This window comes from Leptinotarsa decemlineata, unplaced genomic scaffold, assembly GCF_025532065.1.
Source record: "Leptinotarsa decemlineata unplaced genomic scaffold, Ldec_3_MD MMD2_tig00002159_RagTag_RagTag, whole genome shotgun sequence".
NCBI classification, from domain to species: Eukaryota; Metazoa; Arthropoda; class Insecta; order Coleoptera; family Chrysomelidae; genus Leptinotarsa; species Leptinotarsa decemlineata.
In genome coordinates, this window is record NW_027412574.1 from 3,196,468 (window position 1) to 3,222,371 (window position 25,904).

Below are 25,904 nucleotides of genomic sequence, written 5' to 3' on the forward strand. Positions count from 1 at the left end.
TGAATCGAAACATCTTCAAAGTTACTCCAAGTATACAGGAAGTTTGCGAAAGGAAAAATTTGAAGCTTTGAAACGCGGACTCAAATCGCGGACCAAAGCGAATACTGAACAAGAGTCTGCAACTCGCGCCAGCTTTCGTGTGGCTCTTGAAATCGGAAAACGTGGCAAACCATTCACCGATGGAGAAATGATAAAAGAATGCTTTATTGCAGTAGCCGAAGAAATATGCCCCGAAAAGGTAAATTTATTTAAAAGTGTCAGTTTGTCAGCAAACACCGTGGCTCGGAGGGTGCAAGAAAATGATTTACCATATCATACTGCCGTACGCTGGCTTAGTTGCGGAAAAGTCCTTGAGCGCTTTTTTGAACTTCGAGCAGAGATCGAAATTTTTTTAAATGAGATGCAGCACCCTTTTGCCGATTTAGAAAATAGTGAATGGATGTGGAAGTTAGCCTTCTATGTCGATTTGACAAATCATATGAACGAACTGAATTTGAGATTGCAAGGAGAAAATCAGCTTCTCCCTGATTTATACATCAATATCAAATCCTTCAGGCAGAAAATAATACTATTTCAATCGCAATTACGTAAAAAATGTTTCATACATTTTGAAAAATGTGAAATATTCAGCCACACTACAGAGACTGAATTTCCCATCAATATTGCAATCGAAACTTTGCTTTGAGTGCTTTGAAGATAAATTTTGATACTCGTTTTTCAGATGTTGATGTCATTGCGAATGAAATTAAGCTTTTTCAAAATCCTTTTGATTCTGACATTGAAACCCTGTATCCGGAAGTCCAAATGGAAATTATTGATTTACGGTGCAGTGATATGCTTAGGAACAAATATCAAAATTCATCTTTGTTGAAATTTTATAAGAGTCTTCCACTGGAACAATTTGATAACTTGCATAAATTTGCTCGTGGTTTGTTTTCTGTTTTTGGTACTACTTACTTGTGTAAGAAAACGTTTTCCAAGATGAAGTACACAAAGAATGTTTACAGATCTTAATTAACCGATGAGCATCTTAAATCTCTTTTGATAATTGGTACAAGTAAAATTGATCCACAACTACAAAGTATTGTCGGTAGAAAATCACAATTACATAAATCTCATTAGTGTTTTTGTTTTACTGTGATTCATTTCAATTATTTGTTAGTTATTAATATGCTTAAACTTAGATACTCAAGTTAAGTTTTCTTAGTCAACATTTCTGTCGTTAAGTTTTACCTTGCAAGTAAATAAAATCGAGTAATTATCATTCTGTGTTGTCTTCTTCAACTTATCACAGCAATAGTAACAACAATTAGGTAATCATTGGCTGTCGCGGGCCAGATTGATGACAGTAAATCATTGGCTGTCGCGGGCCGGATTGATGACACTGGCGGGCCGGATTTGGCACGCGGGCCGTAGTTTGGAGACCCCTGTATTAGACAATGGAAGCCGAACTAATGAAATGTACCACAAAACATTGTCAACCACCTTCAAACAAATGTTACTTACGATGTTGGGTGGCATTTTGAAGTACATATGGAAAAAAGATAACAAAAGTATTATCTAATTTACATTCCCGAACTTCGTGAATATTTTGAATTCATCAATATCATTTGAAGTGACAGCTGAACGCTTATAAATATTATCAGAATTGCTTCAAATATACTTATCAACTGCCATCAACCTCATTTTCAAGGAGAATAAGTAACTTTGTCAATGGGTTTATTCGATGTCATCCTATTTAGGTCATAAGCTATACTAAGATGTGAGTAAAACACAATTAAAATTATTAAAATTGGGTAAATTGCCATTAGGCTCAAATTTTTCAAACAAAAGTATGTTAAGATGTGATTTTACTTGAACTCTTTTTCATGACTTTTTTGTTAATATAAAACACGTCTAAATTGACTATTTCCAAAAAAATTTAGGTTTTCATTTATTTTTTGCAGACATGAATTGTAAAAAAATTTGAGATATCAAAACCTCACTGCTTTCGAGTTTTCAGTCGCCTTAAATAATTTACACAAAAAGAAACTTAAACATAAAATGCCATACGAGAATTTCATCCAAAAGGTTCTATATAAAATAGATGTTACTCACTTGTGCTTCACCTAAACCTAGTTCTATCATCTCGGCACTATGTTGTACGAATCCAGCCCTTTCGCTGACAATGGAATCAGGAGCATCGTGAAGACCATGAAGAATACCTGCATGTTCGGAACGGAGAGCTTCAAGACCTTGGGCAACGGTCTTAACAGCAGCTACAATCTCCTCTTGGGTCATTGCTGTCATTCTTCCCAATGTTTCTATCTTCTTGCTGAATATGAAGAGAATTATTTAAAATTACCGTTGACTAGAAATGCTTCAAAATAGTTCTAATATTTAAACACGAGCCGATTCTGATGACTACAAGCACAGGAAATTGTTGAAATTTTCGTCTATCGAGTTCGTAGTGATATTTTACATACCCACGTTTAGAACGTTCCATTTCTTTTAACAAAAACAACCTTTACCAAGGCGTGTGTACACCAAAATATTTTATCACTTCTCGAGACAGAAATGAAATTTTGACTGTGATATGTATGTTATTTTATTCACAATCGTTCTATCTTTTTTGTGGAGATTTTTGTATGTGGTACTCAATAAAAACAAAGTGTTCCATTTAGCATTTCTTCATTTTTTCCTGATGTCCATTTTACAGCACCTTATTATAAAACTTTTACTGTCAACGCAAGTGTGACTGAATTTTAAAACATGAGTATCCAAAAACTTTTTTTGATTGTAAATGCTCCAACAAAGTATACTAAAATCAATAATAGCCATATAATTAATGTCGTTTATGAAGCGGGATATTTAAAAATCTGTTTAAAATCTGTTTTTCCGTTAACCAGCTGTCGCACCCCTACGAACGACAACCCTCAGAAGTCGAAACTTGTGCGAGCTAAGGATTAACGAGGTCTTACCTTTTAACGTGTGATTCCTAACACGGGTTGGACGATAGCAAGTGAAGATCGATCGTTCAGACTAGGGCTTGAACCACCGACCAACACGGCAGTCAATTCGAGTGAGTGAACAAAGCACCCATGCCGAACCGCTTGGCTATCGACCGCACAATTATATCGCATTATAAACGAATTTTATATTTGATGGTAGAGTAGAATGCGTTTTAATAAATAAATTAAGCAAAAATGTTTCATTTTCGTAAGTCACAAATATTTTCGAAATGACCTTTGAAATATCAAATGTTCTTTCATAGGTTTTTTGACAAATAAAGTTGAATCATTTGTAAATTCCATTGTGAAGATATGTATTTGTGTGATAAAATTCACAAAAAACTGAATGAGCTGAATTGAATACCGCTTCAAAAATATGAAAAAGGAAATATACTGTGTCCAAGATAAGAATGAACATCATAGGGATATCGGAAACGGTAAGTGATACGGGGTCGATTGAATTAGAGAAAAGTAGGGCATTTATGTGCCTAATAATATGCCTTTGGGGATATATCAAGAATTAAGTTAACTCTCATAATTGTCAAAATGTTGAAGATTGGCTAAGATTGGTCACTGCATCCTTTAACAATTTGGTTTCGAATTTGTTAATTCAAGTTTCAATCTGTGAGAAGAGCGTACTTGTGCTTAGAAAATAACGGCGAGTTATTTGAAAACTTGTTATAATTTTCTGTTTATTTCCTATAATACATATTAGCTCCTCGTTATTACACTACAATTACATTTTATAAACTAAACTTTTGATATTGCGACTCATCTTTGTATTCAACAACGCAAAAATTCCGGCAAGTGGTAAGTTAAAATTTATTATAAAAAAACTAATCAATTTACTTCATGTATCAGCGCATACTATCTAAAATTGAAGAAAAGCAGGTTAAGTAATCACTTTTCATTTGGCGCGAGAAATGGTTATGAAATCATATTGTGTGATACGTTGCTGTATTCACTTTAGTTTTGGCCTATATAAAAATATAAAGGTAATGATGTTTGCTAAACGACGAAACGTCGCAGGAAAATTCTTCTTACGTTGTCGTGTAGTCCTTAAAAAGTGGCCATGGCAAAGTGCTATTCGTTTTACATTTCCTTTGAAAATATAGCTAGAAGAAAATAAAAACGATATTTTCAAATTTCGGTTTTTCTCGGATATTTTTACATTTGAAAGTTCACTCATAATAATGCATTTTTTTGAATATTAGGCTTTCCTACTAAATAAATAAATAAATATATTGCCGATGACTAATTATTCTACCATGGACTTCACAGCGATCAAATAAAAGATAGCTGGTGAGGAAGGCCCTGAGGAATGCCAGAAGCTTAAACAAAAACGTAAGTATATAGTATCGTCTAAGAGATAGTGTTTAAGAAACCTCCCGTCTTAATAAATAATCTAAGAAAGATCAAACACTAGGAAATAAATAAGAACAGAAGGAGAAACTATTCAGAACTGGATCTCCAAAAAAGCATTCAGGAAAGACTGGCAGGTGGCAAAGAAAGCGGTGGATTTAAAAAAGAAAAAATGTGCCGTAAACTGTTAGAGGCATAAGCATATAAAGGAAGCCACACAAAGAAACCCATCCACAACTTAAATCATGTAACAAAAACAGATCAATCAACGTTTTACATACATATATATCTCAGAGCAAGTTTGAGGAGCTTTGAGATGCATATCTACAATATTGTAACGAATCTGAAGTCGGCCCTGACCGATATCTCAGCCAGCAAACACATGACTCACGGCGAACCGCCGCGAAAGGTATAGATGAGTGTCGAAACCCCTAGAGAGATCTGGAGCGATCGTTTCCGATATAAAAAGGCCGCTTCTCGTTCAGAGCAGTGGTCTGTATTCAGAAAGCGAATCGTGCGTTTAAATAAAGAATTAGAACAGTGAAGATAAATTAGGAGTTAGTTGCTAAGTGTTGTATATAAATTAGTTGTGATAGTGAAATATTGTTAAAAATAAATTTGTTTAAAACAATTATTTCTTTAATTCGTTACAATATGAAAACCTGGCAAAATCGGACAGGATTCAGGGTGTATTATAAAAATTTGTTACCATGGGTTTTCATCAAGTATCGGCCAGTTCCATCACACATAATCAGTATTAGCAAATATAAGAAAAACTACCCGATATTTGTATTAGGGGCATATCACTGACGAGGAGACCACTACCGAGACCAATATGCTTATAAGTCAGGTATACCGGATCAGCTGTTTTCCTGAATTTTGAGAGTGCAACCTATAATAAGTACTTATATTCAATCAAATGAACAGGAAACAACAGGGGCGTACTGGAAAAATGAAGCGGACTTGAAAAGTGAAATGTGAATAAACAATACTGTTAATCATGAAAATTTAAAAAGGTGAACTGACAAAAAATACAACTCATTTCTGCAAAAGTTGTCGAAATGAGAATTTATTAACCATGTATTGCATATGATCTTCTTAAATGACATTGGATTTAGTTTAGAAAAAATCCCTTTTGGATATCTACATAAAAAAGTGGAAAACCTCCAAAAAAAAATAAAAAATTAACACATCACTAATGCTAGTTCAAAATATTGCATGTAAGAATACACTTTATAGAAGAGCATAAAAACTAATTACTACTCCCTTATGATTTACCAATAAAACTTCATATCATTCCATCAAAACAACAGATGTGAAAAAAATATGAAATTATATATAAATCATAAGAAACTAATAAGCTTTGTGCTCTCCTGTGAAGTGTACAGTTTTTATATAGGCTTTTGCACTGATTGTAGCGATATATAAATGAAACCTTTTTTAGAATATTCATTGAATTATTCAAAAATAATGTTTTTCCTCTATCAGAAGATAAAATATTTGTGCAAGTTTCCTAAAAAAGTAAATTATTGCAGATAAGTCGCCACTGTTTCTTGGTATTTCACGATTTTTAAGTGGGACCATATTTTCAAAGGCGTTGATATTGTATGATATTCCATATGAAAAATTGATGATTCAAATTCAAATTAGTCCTTTTTCCAAAGGTTTCATAATAGACACTGCAACAAAATTAGTACTGCGGAAGTTATAGTTGAATGAATTATTTTTCATATTGAATGCCTAATAATTGTGAGGTAATACGAAGGTAATATAATATAATATAGAGTTTGATGAAGTAGAATATAGGGAGTTCCATTTGAAGTAATGAAATTTGATCGTACTACAATGGGCAGGGAGGAGGGCCGATACTAATATCGTGCTAATTCTGTTAGTGTATTGTAGAGATAGAACATTTTTTAAATTACTAGCCCGAATTGTCATGCTATCAAAACCCTCCCAGAGATGAGGGGTTAGGCTGCCTCTTAACAGTAAAGTTATTGTTAGTCTCAAAAGTATGACCAATAAATATATTTTTCAAAAACTGAGACTTCTTTCTCTGGAGACTTCTCCCAAAAAAAGTTTATAAACACGCCCAAGAAACAGAAAGGAACTTTGCGAAAAATTTAGACAGGCATGTGCATAAATTAGCCTCCAACAACTATAGAATGATACTTGAAATATCTGTAAGTGCTACAACAAACTAGATGGTAAATTAGTTGTGTCAACTAGGATGTAAATCAAGTTCTGCTAATAATAATTAAATTTTCTTTCATTAAATGTTTATGCTTTTTATGACATTTTATTCACACTATGATGATTTATTGTTCTAATTAATTTTAAAATATTCCACAGTTTTCTTTCAATAAAGAATGTCTTTTTGTTAGTCTAGTGAGTTTTCGAATTTTAAGTTGTTGACACTTTATTATTAATAAATACATATTTTATGTAACTTAGATCACAGCTCTCTCTCCGCATGACCGGGCGCATTTGGCCAATTTCCTCTTGTGTATGGATATCCGAACCACCCCGGTCTGGATACCAGTGCGAATAAAAGGGGCCCTCACTTCACATTTTGATTAAAACTGTCACATATTTGTTGATTCAACACAACATGGCACATGGCATCCTCGTAGCTTCTTTGTGGACTGACGTTATCGCCACGTCTTTGTCTATGCTGCTTAGCTGACCATTTTTTGTCCACAGTCTAAACAAAGACGATATGGCACGAAAAATTCATAAAAATAGTAGTGTCCGACCAAAACTGGTTTTTACAACCAAAAACGAATTTCGGCAACGGTCTCAGTTTCGGCCGAAACCGAAACTTCCTTACGAAGATTATGATTTGAAGGAAAAATAAAGAAAAAGTTATAACAATCAGTCAGTCTTTGTTTTTTATCTTTAAATCACAACGTCATGCAGTCTTCGACATTTTTTTCTCATTGATAATTAACATGACAAACCCTTATTTAAGAAGAAATATCAATTGAAAATACTTAAAATAGGTGAGGTGTTCATTTGAGTAGATGTAGATCTTTCTTTTGAATATTATTGATGGTTTTTCAAATATTATAAACATAAAATTATTTATTTAAGTTGTTACCTAATATCACAAAAGATCATGATATGATTAGGCACGTGAACTCGGTAAAATGTCTTCGTCACTTGTATGAAATCTGTCAGTCAACTAAACTGAAGTATATGATCCATCTAGTTTCATAAAACAACTCAGTAAAGGCATGCAATCGATGGGTATTGACCGAGTGTTTCCTAGTTCTGATAGATAGATTTATTAATAATGATAATGCATCAGATCTAGAACATAAGCATTCTCGTAATAGAAATGATATTCCTTAGATTTTGTAGAAGTCCAAAGACGAGACCTGTTTTATACCTCAAAGAAATTGTCATATACATTTCACGAAATCAAATGTGACTAATGTTTAGTCTCATGTTATTAATATGCCAGGCCTGCTTATACTTTTACTGTACCTGTTTCTCGTAAATATGTGTCGCCTTTATGATACAAATACCCGTTTTATTTCGCTATGTTGAGGAATACGTATAGATTTCAATTATTATCAGTCATACAGATGTGTTGTACATATTGCACCTCTTTCGAAAATACCCTGAAATGTACAATCAATGACATGCAATCCATATCAGATCTCTGATTAGTTCTGATAGCCAAAGCCAATTAAAATAAAAAAGTAAAGAAGAAGGTTAGGGGATTATCTTCGTCTTTTATTGATAATGGATTGAATAGAATAGTTAATGAATCATCTTAACCGACATAAAAGCTACTGACGTATAAAGTTCCTACGGTTAGCTTAAACTTCAACCAACAGTTTTCTGTGTAACTACGATAGTAAATAGTCCTGGTGTACAGTATTATCAAAAGTTGTGTACAATTTTAACGTTGGCAATCATACTAATCAGAATTATTTCAACTAATGAACGCTTCACAGATCAGTTAAGTTCTTATAAATTGACACATTTTGTAGGTTTCATTAACTTTTTGTACAAAAAAAACCAATTGATGAGTGTTATTCAAGATTGACAGGATTTGCAGTCAAAAACGAGAAAATTACAGGGTCCATTGAACATAGATATTTTTAACAAACAACACACAACAAACGAAAATTTATGACGAATTTCAACCACTTCAACTTCGATACTCCAAGCAGCAAACGAAAGCACAATCTTATATATGAGATATAATTGGAATGGGAGATTTTGTAAGTTAGTTATTTGATTTTGACCATATATTATTGGGTACTAGCGTCAAGAATAACAAATGAAGGTAGTACTTTGGAAAGCAGGATTCAATGAATGATAACCTATCAGAACCGTTTTTGATCTTATTATGAGAACTTAGGGTTTTGGAAAGTTTTTTAAATTACATAAGAACTATGTAACATCTAACGATTTTCAATTTGGACTTGAAAACTGCTTTGCTTGAAGTATTTTTTTAAATTTTGAATAACATTTTTATAATTTGTAGTGATGTTATAGATAAATAGTAGTGTGGGCCAATTTGACTGTAATAGTGATTCATGTAATAGGAATTTTATCCTTACTCTTCAATTCCATTATAAAAGAGAGAGAAACAGAAAAAGTGATTACTGGGTAATTAAATAACAAGATGGAAATTATTGTCTCCGATAGACTCTTTCCTGATCATGTTTGAAATAAACTTATCTGATATTGATTTTTTAATTAAACTATTTATTCTTCTGAAAAAATAAAATAAAACTTAAAATCTATTTTATTATTTCTTTCGTAACTACATTCAGAATGGCGAATCTACAATAAAAACATATTCTTGCAACAATTCAATATATTATGACAACAGGTTATGATTTATCGTGGTATTATCAGAATAGTAATCAGCGGAGTGCAGTGAAAAAATCCCTAACATATGAAGACAATAGAATATTCCATTTGAGTTGTAAATTACTTTCCAGAGACAAAATTGAACACCATAATTTTTCAATATTTAAATTCAAATAGTTTATTCATAAATTCTTTTTTAGTGTTATGGAATTAGCCGATACTATAACTCATTCGAGTAACACTGGACAGTTTAGAGTTTGAAAACGCTTGAGAAAGCTATTTTATAGTGAAACAAGTGTTGCGGTCGTTGTGGTTTTAAGAACTGTCCGATAAAAATCTCACAATAAAGTGTTATTTTTTTTTGTGATAATTTCAGAAGAATTATATATAAACTGAATGATGAGAAGACATTATCTTTTCTGCCTTTTCAAATGTTCTACAATTCAACAGAGTACCTCAAACCAGAATTTCACCATTTTCAAACAAGCTTTTGTAAAAGGGGGAAAAATTCATGCAATGAGAGACAGCTAATCTGAAATATTTCTGGTAAATATCAAAAGTGGGCGGAAATATGATATCCATTCAATAACTACAATGACCAATCTATCCGTTTAGAAGATTTTAAGGAAGGACAGAACAATTAGACATTATCCAATGATATAAAACTGATAAGAAGTTAAATGAGATGCCATTCAACTTCCAACATGAGATAAACAAAGCTAAAACTGCCAAAGTGCGAATGTCTACATAACTTAATTAAAGCGGAAGCACAAAAACAAAAACTCAACTGAATAAAAATAAACTTACATCCTATATGCATTGATGATTTTAGACATTTCTCAAAAACTCCTCCTGAGCGTATCCAAGGAATGCCACTTTTACCATCACCGTGAAAATGTTTTCAACGTCCTATTCAAAGAAAAAAAACAATTTTTCAATTGCAATAACAAGTTCATAGAAATGCGTATTTGAATTATGGAGAATAAAGTCTATGTACTATTGAAAATTTTATTTCTCTGCACTAAAAAACCTTGGCAGGGGGAAATAGGGAAACTCAAAGATAAAATGAATCTAATGATAACTTACTTTTCTCACAATTCAGCATAACTGTAATGTAAATACAATGAAAAAAATCCTCCTGTTGATACAATTGGCAAAACTTGTGTGTAAAAATTGTTTATACTATGTGGGAAAAATAGGTTTCATCAGTTGAAAGAAATGTAGCCTTCAAATTCATAAATTTTTCAGTTGTCTATTACTTAACTTATGATAGACAGATGACTTGTCAAACCGATCAACTTCAACAAATTACATAAAATTTTAAACTTTTGTAATTTTAGTATAACAAGTTTCATTTAATCATTATTTCCCGAATCATATTGTTGCAAGCCCAAGAACAACCAAACGTTACAAAAAACGTTACAAGTCAACAAAGAGTCGTTATTCGCCATAACAAGTTGGGTTTTCAATTTGAATTGTAATTGGAGAAAACTCATCAATTAATGTATAAAGAGCGGATAGCGTTAATTTATTCAGTTGACCAAGCATGAATCATATTAACTTGATTATGCTATATTGTTTACCAGTGCTATGAGAAGATTTGTTTGAATTTGTTATACAGCAATTAGGGGACATATTTATAAGTGAAGATTCCTCAAAGGAGGCAAAAATTTAGAAGCCAGCATATTGACAATCAATAAATATTTGCTACCAGAAGTAGCCAATTGTGATCTATAATTGAAGAATGATGTCCTCGTCAGTGAAATTCTTAATAATTTGTACTGAATTGTCATTTCAAGTAGGCATTTGAATAAATGTTAAGTTTGAATATATTTGAAGCTGAGTTGTTTTTGAACAAGTGAACAAGCAATCAATATTTCTTTGTAAGTATGCCCGTTTAATTGACTGACACAAGCGAGTCATAACAGCTTATTAGAATTTCGCAGCACCTATCATACTTGCAATAACTGAGTTGAATAAATATGCCTGTGTAAATCAAGAAATTAAGCGAATACCTGCCTGAAAGTAGATCTGTCACTGAAGTATTTCATACTTCATATGAATTCTAACCAGAGTTAAATTTCCTAAACTGTATGAACATCGCTCGTAAATATTTTCATCTTTCTTATAAATTGGGATTTCACAAGAAGTTTATGCTTATTTTCTTATTTTATGATCTTGTTTAGATCAAATTCTTCAATTTAACTACAACTCAAATCAACCTTTAAAGAGAGAAATTCAACTTTCATATTCTGAAGCTTGAAAGTCCTCAAGCTTCAATATACTGCCATGCCGCTGACTGTTGGGTAAGCCACATATCACAGCAGTCCCGATAATGTATCGTGATATATCTTCATCATAACAAGTGATCTGCCAAGAGCAGAGAAATGATGTTCCTGGAATAAAGCATATCAGCTCATGGGGAAGAATCAACTGCATGTCAACCAACACCTGAGAGAAGAAACTGATCTCCAACACCGGAAAGAAGACAAAATAAGAAATTCTGCAATCGATACTTACCACAATTGTAAAAACGTACTAGGTATTGAGATTCCGTAGTCGAGACAGCGGAAATGCACCTGTTGGAAGAGTGGTACAAAAAAGCCACTTTTTTTAAGGACAAAACACAAGCACTACAAAAAATTCCTTAGGGCGCTCTCAGAGCGAATTGAAAAAACATTCCCAGGAAGTTTATTCCACATAAACGCAGTTCTCCACTTCGAAGAAAGGGTCTACGAATTCGTCGAGAGAAATACGAAAGAAATGCATATATCCCTATTTAGTGATTGAAAAAAATGAATGATTTGGTCCATTGTATCCAGCGAACTCGAAGGAGTAAATTATTGGTCGTCTTGAAGAAAAACTGACACTCTGACACTTTATAATAGTAAAATTAAGTATAAGTAATATAATAACACTATGGTTTCATTTGTGCTGAAGAATACTTTCTCAGTGTGTTCTTTGAACTTCGATTCTGAACTTCAGGTCTTACGTTCCTGAACAAACTTGAGCGATCTTCGGAAATTCTTCGCCAGATTATGGTAGAGAAAGTTATCACTTCCAGTTTCCTATAGAGTGGACTTAGAGTGAGCAAAATTGTTTTATTGATAAATGTTATTAACTTTCATTTATAAAAAACAACATTAGAGCCTTAAAATATGTATGAAAATGTATTTTAGTATTAATGTAGTCACAAAAAGGATTTGAAGCTTTATTACTTCTATTTAATTATATGCGGGCGCTTTCGACAGCTGGTTGTGCTATCATTATCTAGGCTCTACTCAAACTCAAACTACTGAAAATAAAGGAAAATTAGTTGCATCATTCAAAAAGTATGAAAATGTATATGAGACGTTCGATAAAATTTCTGAGTTATACCTGTAACAGTTTTAAATGCAATATTGGGTGTTTATAACATAAATTTAAGTAATGTCCTGTTCACTTGTATAACAGAATAGATTAAATTCAGAAAGTTAATGAATCCTACCCCAATAATTAGCCAGCCAAATGAGTTTATGAGGTAATCACAGGATATAAACAAACAGAAAGCAAACTAAATAAACTATTTAGCTGCTCTGAACAATCTAACCTTTTAGTGAAGAATTGCTTTTATTTTTGAAATTCACTAATAACGTACCTCATGTTACGATTTTCAGACAATTGAAAAAAAATCGATGGCACTTTATTAATTAACTACTCTGGAGAAACATAGCAGAGCAATTTAAATATTAAAGTATGAGGAACATTGAACAGAGCCATTATCCAATTTGAGGTGGAAATTTATAATTACGACACAATGCTGCATTCTCTTCTATTATACACTACAGTTCGCTCAAACCTCTTCATTGCAAAATCTTAAATGGCATAAAAATTTGGTTTTTTAAAGCACACACCAATCATTCAGGCCAAATTTTTCACAGATAATCCTGTATCATTGTATTCGCAATGAAACAGCTCTTATTTTGATAAAAGGTGTATTTATTTTAACAGATGGGTGTGAATTACCATTATCAACTTGGCTGTTTATTCCTGCCAACCCAGTATAGTAAAATTCCATAATAGTAGGAAATATTATTGCATTAAAACGTAAACACAGTTTTCAATATATTTTATCATAATTTTTCCTTATCTGTTAAGTTTAATTTCGGTACGCCACTGCAAGGGACAGATTAGGGCAAAAACGTCAGTCATTTCTGTGAATTTAGTGCCTACTATTATGGAATTTTAGTATAGTTACCCCAGGATAAAAATAGCCAACCTAATAATATAATAATAGTATATTCAATAGGCTTTCAATTTTCAATTGGTGTGAAATTTGTTCATTAAACAAATTAGTAATGTTTCAAAAGTCATTTTTGAAGTTTTAGTTATTCATGTTCTGGCCAGAATTTTTTCAGCCAATCTATTCGCGATTTACTTTTTAACATACTTAATTTCATATAAAAAACAATTAATCGATTAAACAGTTGTGTGAAGATTTTTTAAAAATCTGATTTTCTACTAATACCCTGATTTATGAAATCTTGGTTTAATTTCTGCGCAAATATTTCGTTCACTCATTTCGTACTAATGTTGTCATTGTCATTTGAAAGTAGATTTAACTGTGGAATACACGTTGGTAGGAATAAAGCTTTAATCAACTTTTAAATGATATTGACCATAACCAAATTTTACATTTTTCTGTGTCTGACTCCGTCAAACTCAAAAACTACTAAGGAACAGATTTTCACACAATTTTCAAAGAGCGGAGTGATTCATGAGGAATATTTATTTATGTAAATATCTGTAAATTGGTTGAAATGTAATGATGTCATCCAAGTGAAGTTGGGGCGGCAATTACGTTGGTTTTGTATTATGTTGTGAATCACTTTGAATGTTGAAGTATTGAAGTCAATTTGTGTTGTTTTTGAGATTTGATTCAAAACGTATTCAACAATAAATACAGAATTTCGATATGTCTGCTTTGTCACCTTGCTGTTCAAAACTGAGACAATATAAATATGTTACACAGCATACACTAACTTTTTAGCAGTCAAATTACCAGTGGGGCAGTAAAAAATACTATCTCATAACATAACTATTTCTCATATAAAAAATCTGAAATTTATATCTCACATCAGAAAACACTCAAGACTCCTTATCAGCAAAGGGGATAAGAAGGTGTAATCGACTCTTAAATAATGAATACCGAACCTGAGGGTCACTTTAGAAATATAAAGCCAGCTCGAAACACCCAAAGTATATTTGGAAGCATCTTATGAACAAGACCTATTAAATAGAATATTTAAACATTTGCTTCTGTCACTATCGGATGGCGGAGTGATAGTTCTCAAATGAAGTTGCTATGTTGATGAGCAGACTGTTAGTACTACTTAAAAAAAATGTATTTCTGAAATCAGGACCAATGACACTGTCAGATCAATACTTTCAGAAGGCGTCTTTTGCAGTTTTAATTGAAACTTTCAAAATATTAGTATCCTAATGGTAAGTACTGAAAGATAACGGAAACGACCGAGCTATAAAACTATAGAGGCTGTCAGTATTTTGAATTGGGATGCATGCACCAATCTTAATATGTATGTCATAAGTTTTCAAGTCTCAAGAATTCATGTTTTTCATTTGTTGCTACTAAAAGCTCACAGCTCGAGCACATATATATTACTAAGCAAAAATGGAAACAATTTTTCTGAATTTGGACTGATAATATTTTTCAAATATCAAATTCTCGGAATGGTCATTAATCATTAAATTCAATTACAGTAGAGTTATAAAACAGGTCCGCTTTACTTTGGTTAATACAATATTTTCGACTTCACTATATACATTTCCAAATGAACCCCAAGTTACTTCAAATAATCAATACCCAGAAGTCTTGCCAAAAATTATAAAATTATTTTCTTTGTCAAACGCTGGAAGTAATAAAATGTGGAATTCAAACAAAGAATTTCCAAGAAATTACTTACGTAAATTTCCTTATATAAAGACACAACTTTGGATTCTCTACAACGAGAAATTATTATTGAGAGGTGATAGTTGAAATCAATACATTAAATCAATTTTTTTACACCTATGTCACTAATATCAGAATATCCACAATTACACACACTTTGACACTTATGACAGTTAACACATAGCACAGAAGAACAATTTTTTGGAGATTATGACATAGAACATCATAATAAGAATACAATTTTGGAAAAGAAAGAATTTTGCTTCCATTCAGGCCATGTGTTATAGTCAATATGTGTAATAATTAGTTTTATTATTTCTATGTTGAGTTTACCTGAGACTCTTTGAATGCTTAAGGGGACTTGGACTCTATTTTCAATGAGTTATTTATATAAATCAAAGTTCGCAACAGCGTTGACTGGACATTAAAAAAATATCTGATTCAATGTTTTTATTTTCCTACACAGTATTGGTTATTTATACAATTGAGTTCATATAATATGGTGAAGCAGTGGCCTGTTCTCATTCAAATTATTATTGTAATATGTTGTCTGTCTATTTTCAAGAGTTTTAAAGACCATAACTACTTTAGAGAATTCTGAATGTATTTTTTGATCATTTTCCCATTATTTTCAATATTCATTTCAGATATCGTTTTTGATAATTGATAATAGAAAATGTTTCATCTAATTTGATATTCAGTAAAACATTAAGAATTGTGACCAACTTTTGCTAAATTATACCTGCTCCTCATTTCCATCAATGTTTGAGTGCCCTATGCCAAATGTGTAGTTTGTTTGATTTTCATGGCAATGTAGTCTATTTTTCCACTAAACTTCCTTATGTTAATAATGCTATACAATGCAGTTTTGGAATCGCTTAGAATGAAATAATCCCTGTGTATATTGCGATTCTACATCGCAAATAGAAATGAGATCCGCTAGTCTAGCCGAAAAGTTGAAGTTTGTAGATATATCATTAATTTCTCCAAGGCTTCGACTAAATAAGGGGGTTCCTAATTTTCCAGTATCCTTGTTCATTTTTGGATATTCTGCCCAATATTTCCAGTATGATCATCACTCTTGTTTAATTCATCTATATCTTTCTCGGTGCATGCTCTGAATAGTATACTTTCAAATTCTAGATTTGATTTAATGATTTCGTTGTATGCCACTAGTATACTTTTAGGATCTGCACCCCCAACCAACTATTACAAAGTTTATTCCTTGTTATGCTCTCTTGGTGAAATGTTCGATGTGTAGATCCCATTTCAAGTCCAGTGTGATCATCTTTTCTGACGCAATTGTTATATTCATTGGAACCTTCGTTTTATGTGTGGTTTTACATTTGGGTATTGCCGATTCTAGTCAGTTTTATTAAATCTCTCCTTGAAACATACAATTGCTTTTTTTGTATAGCGAAACGGTTGTTGCGGTTTTGTAAAACTATATAGTGAAAATCTCACAATAAAGTGTTTTTTTGAATATCTAATAATGTTGTGAATATTCATATCACATATGATTTTCATAATTTACAAATGGTTGTAACTCCCTGTATTATTTCCCAATTTTTCAGTGGATTCACCATTTATTACATATGGACCGATTACCCCTGTTTCATAAAAAAGGTTTGGCCTTTTTTATTGTCCTTCAAGGTTATTTATTTTTAGCATATTTGAATCTCCTTCCGTTCCTTCCCCTCTTGTTGTCATATCTTTATTTATTATATCTGCATAATTGCCTGTTGATCTTTCACTTTGTAAATAAATAAATATACTTCTTAACTCAACATCAGCGCTGTTCGTTATTTCATTTTCATTCTGAATTTTTAATCTTCAAAACATATAATTTTTCGGCGGCGAGGCAAATTACTCCCTCTATCCAAATTCATCATGATTCAGCGTTTGCGTTATTATCTTAATTACTATATTATATACAAAAATTACCTGAATTTAAGATATGGTGTAAAATGAAATATCAATTGATAAAAGCACACCTTTTTTATTCTCACTCTTAATAACCAATACGTCTAAGGATTTTTAGCTGCAATCTCAATGACGATCGAACACAGAATAAGTTTTTGACTTTCTACTTTTTCATCTTTATAAAACAAATGCAGGAATATTTCCAAAAATCTGATTAGATTCCATAACGAATGTTTGGAGTACAAACTGAATAGGATAAATTTGTATAATCCAATATTCTTGTAAAAGTAGTTGTTTGGAAAGTATATTTCTATCGCGTAATTCAATTTTTACTCGTATACAAAACTAGTTGTTTCGAGAGTTACTTCTTTGCATGATCTCCATCTTTCTTCATATTTGAGATTAATTGATTTTGTCTTTTCTTTGGAAGATTCCCATTTTTTTGTATATAAATGGAGAAGTAGAAAGCCAAAATCTTTCTTTCCCAAAAATGAATATTTTCAAAAAATATACCCCTTACAATTTGAGAATCATGGAAGCAGAAACCAAGGGAATACGCACTCAAATTGCCGAGTGACAAGTGGAGTCTATAAGAACAAGAAATAAGTTCTATGATGAGGGCTACGGTGTAACAAGAGGATAACTAGCTAAATGCGTCGCGCAGGAAGCAACGTCCATAGAAACTAGAGAAAGAAAAAGATAAACCACTAGCCTGTTCTGGTTGTCTGCCGGAACTCCTAACAATCAGAAAAAAGTCACCCAACTGTATACTGAATATATTGCCGCGTAAATCTTTTCAGTTCATAACTGACTTACTGATTTAAGACAATTCGAAACAGTACGGACTGAGAACTAGAACAAACCACACATAAGAGTGAAATATACTCTGTGATTAAACTTGAAATTGGACACTGGACACAGAATGTCGGAACTAAAACATGGCAATGAATATGTTCCGTAAATCAATTTGGATACTTTGGTTGGTTATTTCGTGTCCCGTAAATGTCATATTCCTGAAAAAATGGTAAATTTTTCCTGAAGTTTGGTTGATTATCTGTCACCGAAACGACCGATGTTTAGCCTATTTAACCCTATTTTATAGTTATTTTTCTGAAAGCACAATGGAAATTAATGTAAGTTTTATTTTTCATTACATTTGTACGGGATTGTTTCGGATATCTATAGTATTCAAAAACATGTATTCATATTTTTTCAAAGCAGTTAACATCAGACGATATTGTTTCATTATTTCCCGTTTATGTGAAGTTGAAGTTATCCACGTTTTTCTAGCCACGCTTTTTGACGTGTAGACCATCGACATCGGGATAGAGGAGAATATCCGTCCACTGTTGCCAAGTTTCGCATAATTCCTAGCCACGCTTTTGTATGCCCCAAATTGTAATATATTATGAAAATAATAGTTTGAGGAGATTTTAAGGATGCCCTGAATGTATTAGAAACGAAAGATTCCTAATTTATCAATGTCTTATCATTTAATTTCTTGAAAAAATTTTGCAGAGTATGAAAGTGGAAAAAATGAAAACTGATATTTTTAACATATTTTTTCTTATATCTCCGGTAATAGTGGATGATCGTTGATGAATTTTTCACTGTAATGTAGCACATTATTCATAGATGACAATTACAAGATCAAATCAATTTGCAGTGCCGTCGGAGAGGGTGTAAAAAATAAAAAATTAAATTTTTTACATATTTTTGCTTATATCTCAGTTAATAGTGGATGATCGTTGATGAATTTTTCACTGTAATGTAGCACATTATTCATAGATATCACGTACAAAATCAAATCAATTTGCAGTGCCATTGGAGAGGGTGTAAAAAATGTAAGCTTACATTTTGTGACATATTTTTGCTTATATCTCCGTTACTAGTGGATGATCATTGATGAATTTTTCACTGTAATGTAGCACATTATTCATAGATTTCACGTACAAAATCAAATCAATTTGCAGTGCCATCGGAGAGGGTGTAAAAAATAAAAAATTAAATATTTTACATATTTTTGCTTATATCTCCGTTACTCGTGGATGATCTTTGAGGAATTTTTCACTGTAATGTAACACATTATACATAGATATACCGTAACAGATCAAATCAATTTGCAGTCCGTCCACTGTTGCCAAGTTTCGCATAATTCCTAGCCACGCTTTTGTATGCCCCAAATTGTAATATATTATGAAAATAATAGTTTGAGGAGATTTTAAGGATGCCCTGAATGTATTAGAAACGAAAGATTCCTAATTTATCAATGTCTTATCTTTTAATTTCTTGAAAAAATTTTGCAGAGTATGAAAGTGGAAAAAATGAAAACTGATATTTTTAACATATTTTTTCTTATATCTCCGGTAATAGTGGATGATCGTTGATGAATTTTTCACTGTAATGTAGCAAATTATTCATAGATGACAATTACAAGATCAAATCAATTTGCAGTGCCGTCGGAGAGGGTGTAAAAAATAAAAAATTAAATTTTTTACATATTTTTGCTTATATCACCTTTACTCGTGGATGATCTTTGAGGAATTTTTCACTGTAATGTAACACATTATACATAGATATCACGTACAAGATCAAATCAATTTGCAGTGCCGTCGAAGAGGGTGTAAAAAATTTAAACTTACATTTTTTTACATATTTTTGCTTATATCTCCGGTACTAGTGGATGATCGTTGATGAATTTTTCACTGTAATGTAGCACATTATTCATAGATATCACGTACAAGATCAAATCAATTTGCAGTGGCGTCGGAGGGGGTGTAAAAAATTAAAAATGAAATTTTTTGACATATTTTTGCTTATATCTCCGTTAATAGTGGATGATCGTTGATGAATTTCTCATTGTAATGTACCACATTATTCATATATATCATATACAAGATCAAATCAATTTGCAGTGCCGTCGGAGAGGGTGTAAAAAATTAAAACTTACATTTTTTGACATATTTTTGCTTATATCTCCGTTACTAGTGGATGATCGTTGATGAATTTTTCACTGTAATGTAGCACATTATACATAGATATAACGTACAAGATCAAATCAATTTGCAGTGCCGTCGGAGAGGGTGTGAAAAATTAAAACTTAAATTTTTTGACATATTTTTGCTTATATCTCAGTTAATAGCGGATGATCGTTAATGGGATTATTCACTGTAATGTAGCACATCATACATAGATATCACGTACAAGATCAAATCAATTTGCAGTGCCGTCGGAGAGGGTGTAAAAAATTGAAAATGGAATTTTTTGACATGTCTTTGCTTATATCTCCGTTACTAGTGGATGATCGTTGATGAATTTTCCACTGTGATGTAGCACATTATTCATTGATGTCATGCACAAGATCAAATCAATTTGCAGTGCCGTCGGAGAGGGTGTAAAAAATAAAAAATGAAATTTTTTGACATATTTTTGCTTATATCTCCGTTAATAGTGGATGATTGTTAATAAATTTCTCATTGTAATGTAGCACATTATTCATATATATATATATCATATACAAGATCAAATCAATTTGCAGTGCCGTCGGAGGGGGTGTAAAAAATTAAAAATGAAAATTTTTGACATATTTTTGCTTATATCTTAGTTAATAGTGGATGATCGTTTATGAATTTCTCACTGTAATGTAGCACATTATACATAGATATCACGTACAAGATCAAATCAATTTGCAGTGCCGTCGGAGGGGGTGTAAAAAATTAAAAATGAAATTTTTTGACATATTTTTGCTTATATCTCCGTTAATAGTGGATGATCGTTGATGAATTTCTCATTGTAATGTAGCACATTATTCATATATATCATATACAAGATCAAATCAACTTTATCTAAAAATAAATTGCATTCCACATCGGATAATATCAAAGAAAACATTTCTTCTCCTCAACCATTGAACACAAATATTTCATTTCAAAATTCAACAAAATCAAATAACAAATCTTATTCTGTTTCTCGTCCATGTGAAACTTCAATAAGTACTTTTTTCGAAAATGAACAGAAAATTAGTTCTGATTTCTGTGAAGTATCTCCCCTTATTAAAAGTATCCGCGAAAAGGTGATTAAAACTCATGGAATAATGCCAAAAGGTTCTGAAAATGTGAAAAATATTAATTTTGAAACATCAACTTACAAAAACTGTACTTTCAAAGAGGGTGTTTTTATTTTAACCCAGACAGAATTTTCTGTAATATGTAAAGATAAAAAATTAATTCAGGAAAAATATCCATTAGTTATCAATAAACATATTGTTTCAGTTAATAACACTTGTAAATTGTATTTCAAACACAACCGGTATTTAAAAAAAACTGATTCAATTAAAACATATGCATATTGTGCACATAATTTCTGTAAAAAAATTATTTTATATCTCAGAAACGTTTCAAAAATGAACTATCCAACACATAGGGTTGAGATATTCAGTTCAGGTAGAGACTTCAACCATTTAACAAATTTATCAACTCAATTAAGAGGAATCAACCGAAAATTAATAAAAAGAGACTTGTTGAATGTTAAGGCTTTGGAACAGCGTCAAAATGATGTATTAAGTTTAAATTATAAATCTTTGGAAAAATGTAACTTGGCTGAATTCAAATCAGATGCCGTTTATAGGAAAGCACGTTGTGAAGCTTTTGCCAAAAATGATAGGCATGATGATGATCTCATTGATATGATTGAAATGCAAAGAGATCACCCCAATTATATTCAGTCTACAGGTATTCCATTTCATGTTTTTATATATAGTACTGAACAATTAGCTCTGCTTTCTCTTCGTGAAGTTACAGTTCTGCATCTTGATGCTACTGGAAGCATAGTACGTCGTCCTGATAACAGTGGGAAAAAAGTGTATTATTATGCAGGGGTTATTCAAATACGGGAATCAGACAGGCTCTGCCCTGTAGTGGAAATGGTTCCATGTGAACATGATGGTGGCAGCATAGGTGCATGGCTTTTGAAGTTCAGGTCGTTTTGTGTAATTAACAATAAATGGCCAGCATTTAAAAAAGTTGTAACTGATTTCAGTTTTGCTCTTTCAAATGCTACTTGTATTTCTTTCAATAACCTTGATTTGAAGGAATACATAAATATGACTTTTCATTATGTCAATGATAAGATTGCGTTTCCGTCTAATAAAATTCATTTACATATATGCTGTTTCCATATGTTTAAATTGATGGCTCGTGATGTTGATATCCATTATAAAGATAATATAGTACGAAAACATATGAAAGAAATCATAGCCTCTGCATATAATATTAATGATTGGGAAATTTTTTGTGCTTGGTTTAAAAACTTCTATATCTTAACCCATTGTAATACAAAGAGTTCTATATTCAAAAATGCCTTCCAAAATTTATTAAAAATATCTTGTTCGAATGCTCTGAGTGATAGTAACATTAAACTTGTTGATTATTCAATTGATGATGAAATAAAACTTTTCGAAGACACTCTGTTTTGCCAATATGTAAAACAACTTGTAGTCAAAATCTCTTTTAATGATAATTTAGATAATGTAACTTGTATTAATGAATACAGCAATTTAAAATTTTTTGATCATTTTTTCAGAGCTTACATTCCGTTTACCCCTCTTTGGAGTGGTATTCTTTTAAATAATAAAGAAAGGCTAAGTAATGCTGCAGTTGCAAGATGGTTCGGTATTGTGAAAAATACTCTTGCTAAGGGAGTTATGAGGCAAAAATGTAGTAGAATAATCAGAAAAATTAAAAAATATGTATTGTTTACTTTCAAAGAATGTCATTTTCGTATTCCCAAAACAAAATGTTGCAGACCTCAAATTGAAGACTTCAATAAAGGACTTGCTTCCCAAGAATTCTGGCAAAAAAAAGAAAAGTTGATTCAAAATAACTTTTTAGGAACATCACTCAAACAGGCACTTAAAAATTCTCAATCACAACAGTCACGAAATTTCAATCCAGATTTATGCATGTATTGTAAAAGGGGACAGTTGGAATTCCAGGCTGATTGGGTGCAATGCGACAAATGTGATGGTTGGGTGCATATAGTATGTATCGAAGACTTTCAGAAATCTTTGAATGATGATTTTTTTTTGTAAATTTTGTACCAAAATTCAAGTAGATACGCCTTCAAAAATGGATATGGGGTATGAAAACTTATGCTCTGAATATTTTGATGAGAATTATAGAAAATCTTTTCAAGAATTAATCAAAATTGAGAAAAGTACCAGAGATCAGAGACTTTCTAAATTGTGGTTTGAAGAAAGGGGCATTCGAGTTACTGCATCTAATTTTGGAAATATTTGTCTAAGTAAAAGTGATGATAGCTTGATAAATATCCTATTTAAGCGCATTTCGAATCCAATAAATATTGAATCTCATGTAGCAATCAGTCATGGCATTAAATTTGAGAAGAAAGCAATTAGTGAATATGAGGCATTAACTAGCAGTCTGGTTTATTAATTCATAAAGAATATCAGTTCATTGCTGGATCTCCAGATGGGTTAATGGGTAATGATGGTTTGGTTGAGGTTAAATGTCCTTATTCATGTAGAAATTTGAATCCCAATGAGGCATGCTTTCTTGGTAAAATAACCTTTTGTGATAAACGTTCTGGACTTCTTTTGAAAAATCATAAATATCAATATCAGATTCAAGGGCTTCTTGAGATAACTGACAGGTGTTGGTGTGATTTGTTAATTTGGACATTTAAAGGTATTAAAGTAGAACGAATATATAGAAATAAACTTTTTTGGGGTAATGTGTTTCCTAAATTGAACAGTTTTTTTAATTTTATTATGCTTCCAGTTCTTTCAGGGGCAGTAGTCATACCTAGATTTATTAAATGGAAACCTGTAAATGAACTGAATATATTACCAAATGGGCTAGTTTCTGCTTCAGAATAATATAAAAGCATTGGAAGAAATTACTATATTTCGTATTTTCCTAATTTCAATTGTGAAGTGAAAGAAATTACAAATGAAGATTTTGAAATATTATCTGGGAAAGCTTGGCCTACAAATTTTATTGTAGATATTTGCCTGAACATATTTAATGATCCTGAGAAATTCATTAACGATCATCCACTATTAACGAAGATATAAGCAAAAATATGTAAAAAAACTTCATTTTTAATTTTTTACACCCCCTCCGACGGCACTGCAAATTGATTTGATCTTGTATATGATATATATGAATAATGTGCTACATTACAATGAGAAATTCGTCAACGATCATCCACTATTAACGGAGATATAAGCAAAAATATGTCAAAAAATTTCATTTTTAATTTTTTACACCCCCTCCTACGGCACTGCAAATTGATTTGATCTTGTACGTGATATCTATGTATAATGTGCTACATTACAGTGAGAAATTCATTAACGATCATTCACTATTAACGAAGATATAAGCAAAAATATGTCAAATCATCCTGAATAACCAATTTTCAATTATCGGAAATCATCGACTTTATGTTGATGATATACACTACCTTGCACTGACGAGTGGCCAAACAGCCCGAAACCGGTCTGCAAGTGTGTTCCAATAATTGAAAATCTATTGCGGCAGTTGTATTGCCAACAGCATATGCAGGAATAACTTCTGTGAAGAATCCTGCACTGACACCTGTCGGATATAATCCAACGCCCTTCGTGGTATTAGCCAGGGGAGTAGTTGTTTTCTGATAGGTGTCAGTCCATTAACCTACTGTGTAGGGTGTTGAGACTGGCCTGAACGAATTGTTCCTTTAGATGATTTGATTTATAGCCAGTCTTCAAGTATGCCCACTGACTATACGTGAAAGATTTTTTTCCTTTTACGAGGAATTGGGCAAATTTGGATATGCAGTTGGTTACCTCGTTCACAGGCAGATGGAGCGACGACAAACCTGTTGTTTGTTGTAGTCTTCAGCTTAGTTCGAGGAATGATACTCTGACGGAATTCGATTTTCAATTATCGGAAATCATCGACTTTATGTTGATGATATACACTACCTTGCACTGACGAGTGGCCAAACAGCCCGAAACCGGTCTGCAAGTGTGTTCCAATAATTGAAAATCTATTGCGGCAGTTGTATTGCCAACAGCATATGCAGGAATAACTTCTGTGAAGAATCCTGCACTGACACCTGTCGGATATAATCCAACGCCCTTCGTGGCATTAGCCAGGGGAGTAGTTGTTTTCTGATAGGTGTCAGTCCATTAACCTACTGTGTAGGGTGTTGAGACTGGCCTGAACGAATTGTTCCTTTAGATGATTTGATTTATAGCCAGTCTTCAAGTATGCCCACTGACTATACGTGCAAAAATATGTCAAAAAATTTCATTTTTAATTTTTTACACCCCCTCCGACGGCACTGCAAATTGATTTGATCTTGTACATGACATCTATGAATAATGTGCTACATTACAGTGAGAAATTCATTAACGATCATCCACTATCAACGGAGATATAAACAAAAATATGTCAAAAACTGTAAGTTTTTATTTTTTACACCCTCTCCGACGGCACTGCAAATTGATTTGATTTTGTACGTGATATCTATGTATAATGTGCTACATTACAGTGAGAAATTCATTAACGATCATACACTATTAACGAAGATATAAGCAAAAATATGTCAAAAAATTTAAGTTTTAATTTTTCACACCCTCTCCGACGGCACTGCAAATTGATTTGATCTTGTACGTGATATGTATGAATAATATGCTACATTGCAGTGGAAAATTCATCAACGATCATCCACTATTAACTGAGATATAAGCAAAAATATGTAAAAAAATTAATTTTTTATTTTTTACACCCTCTCCGACGGCACTGCAAATTGATTTGATCTTGTACGTGATATCTATGTAT

The 25,904-nt window shown here is 32.1% G+C and overlaps 1 protein-coding gene across 4 annotated transcripts in view; it reads right to left on the reverse strand.

Annotated features, from left to right (window-relative positions):
- The window catches only part of Klc (Kinesin light chain), a 34,649-nt gene extending 19,343 nt beyond the window's left edge, over positions 1–15,306 (reverse strand). For 2 of the 4 annotated variants that reach the window (XM_074177070.1, XM_074177068.1), the window contains exons 1-3: positions 15,149–15,306; positions 9,993–10,094; positions 2,098–2,314 (exon numbers count right to left, since the gene is read on the reverse strand). In XM_074177070.1, coding sequence (XP_074033171.1) covers positions 2,098–2,314; positions 9,993–10,021 — 246 coding nt within the window. In that variant the 5' untranslated portion in view covers positions 10,022–10,094; positions 15,149–15,306. Of the gene's footprint in view, positions 1–2,097; positions 2,315–2,465; positions 2,651–9,992; positions 10,095–15,148 lie in introns of those variants that run through there. The other 2 variants (XM_074177071.1, XM_074177069.1) reach the window with 2 other exon arrangements.
- Between the last annotated feature and the right edge of the window lie 10,598 nt (positions 15,307–25,904).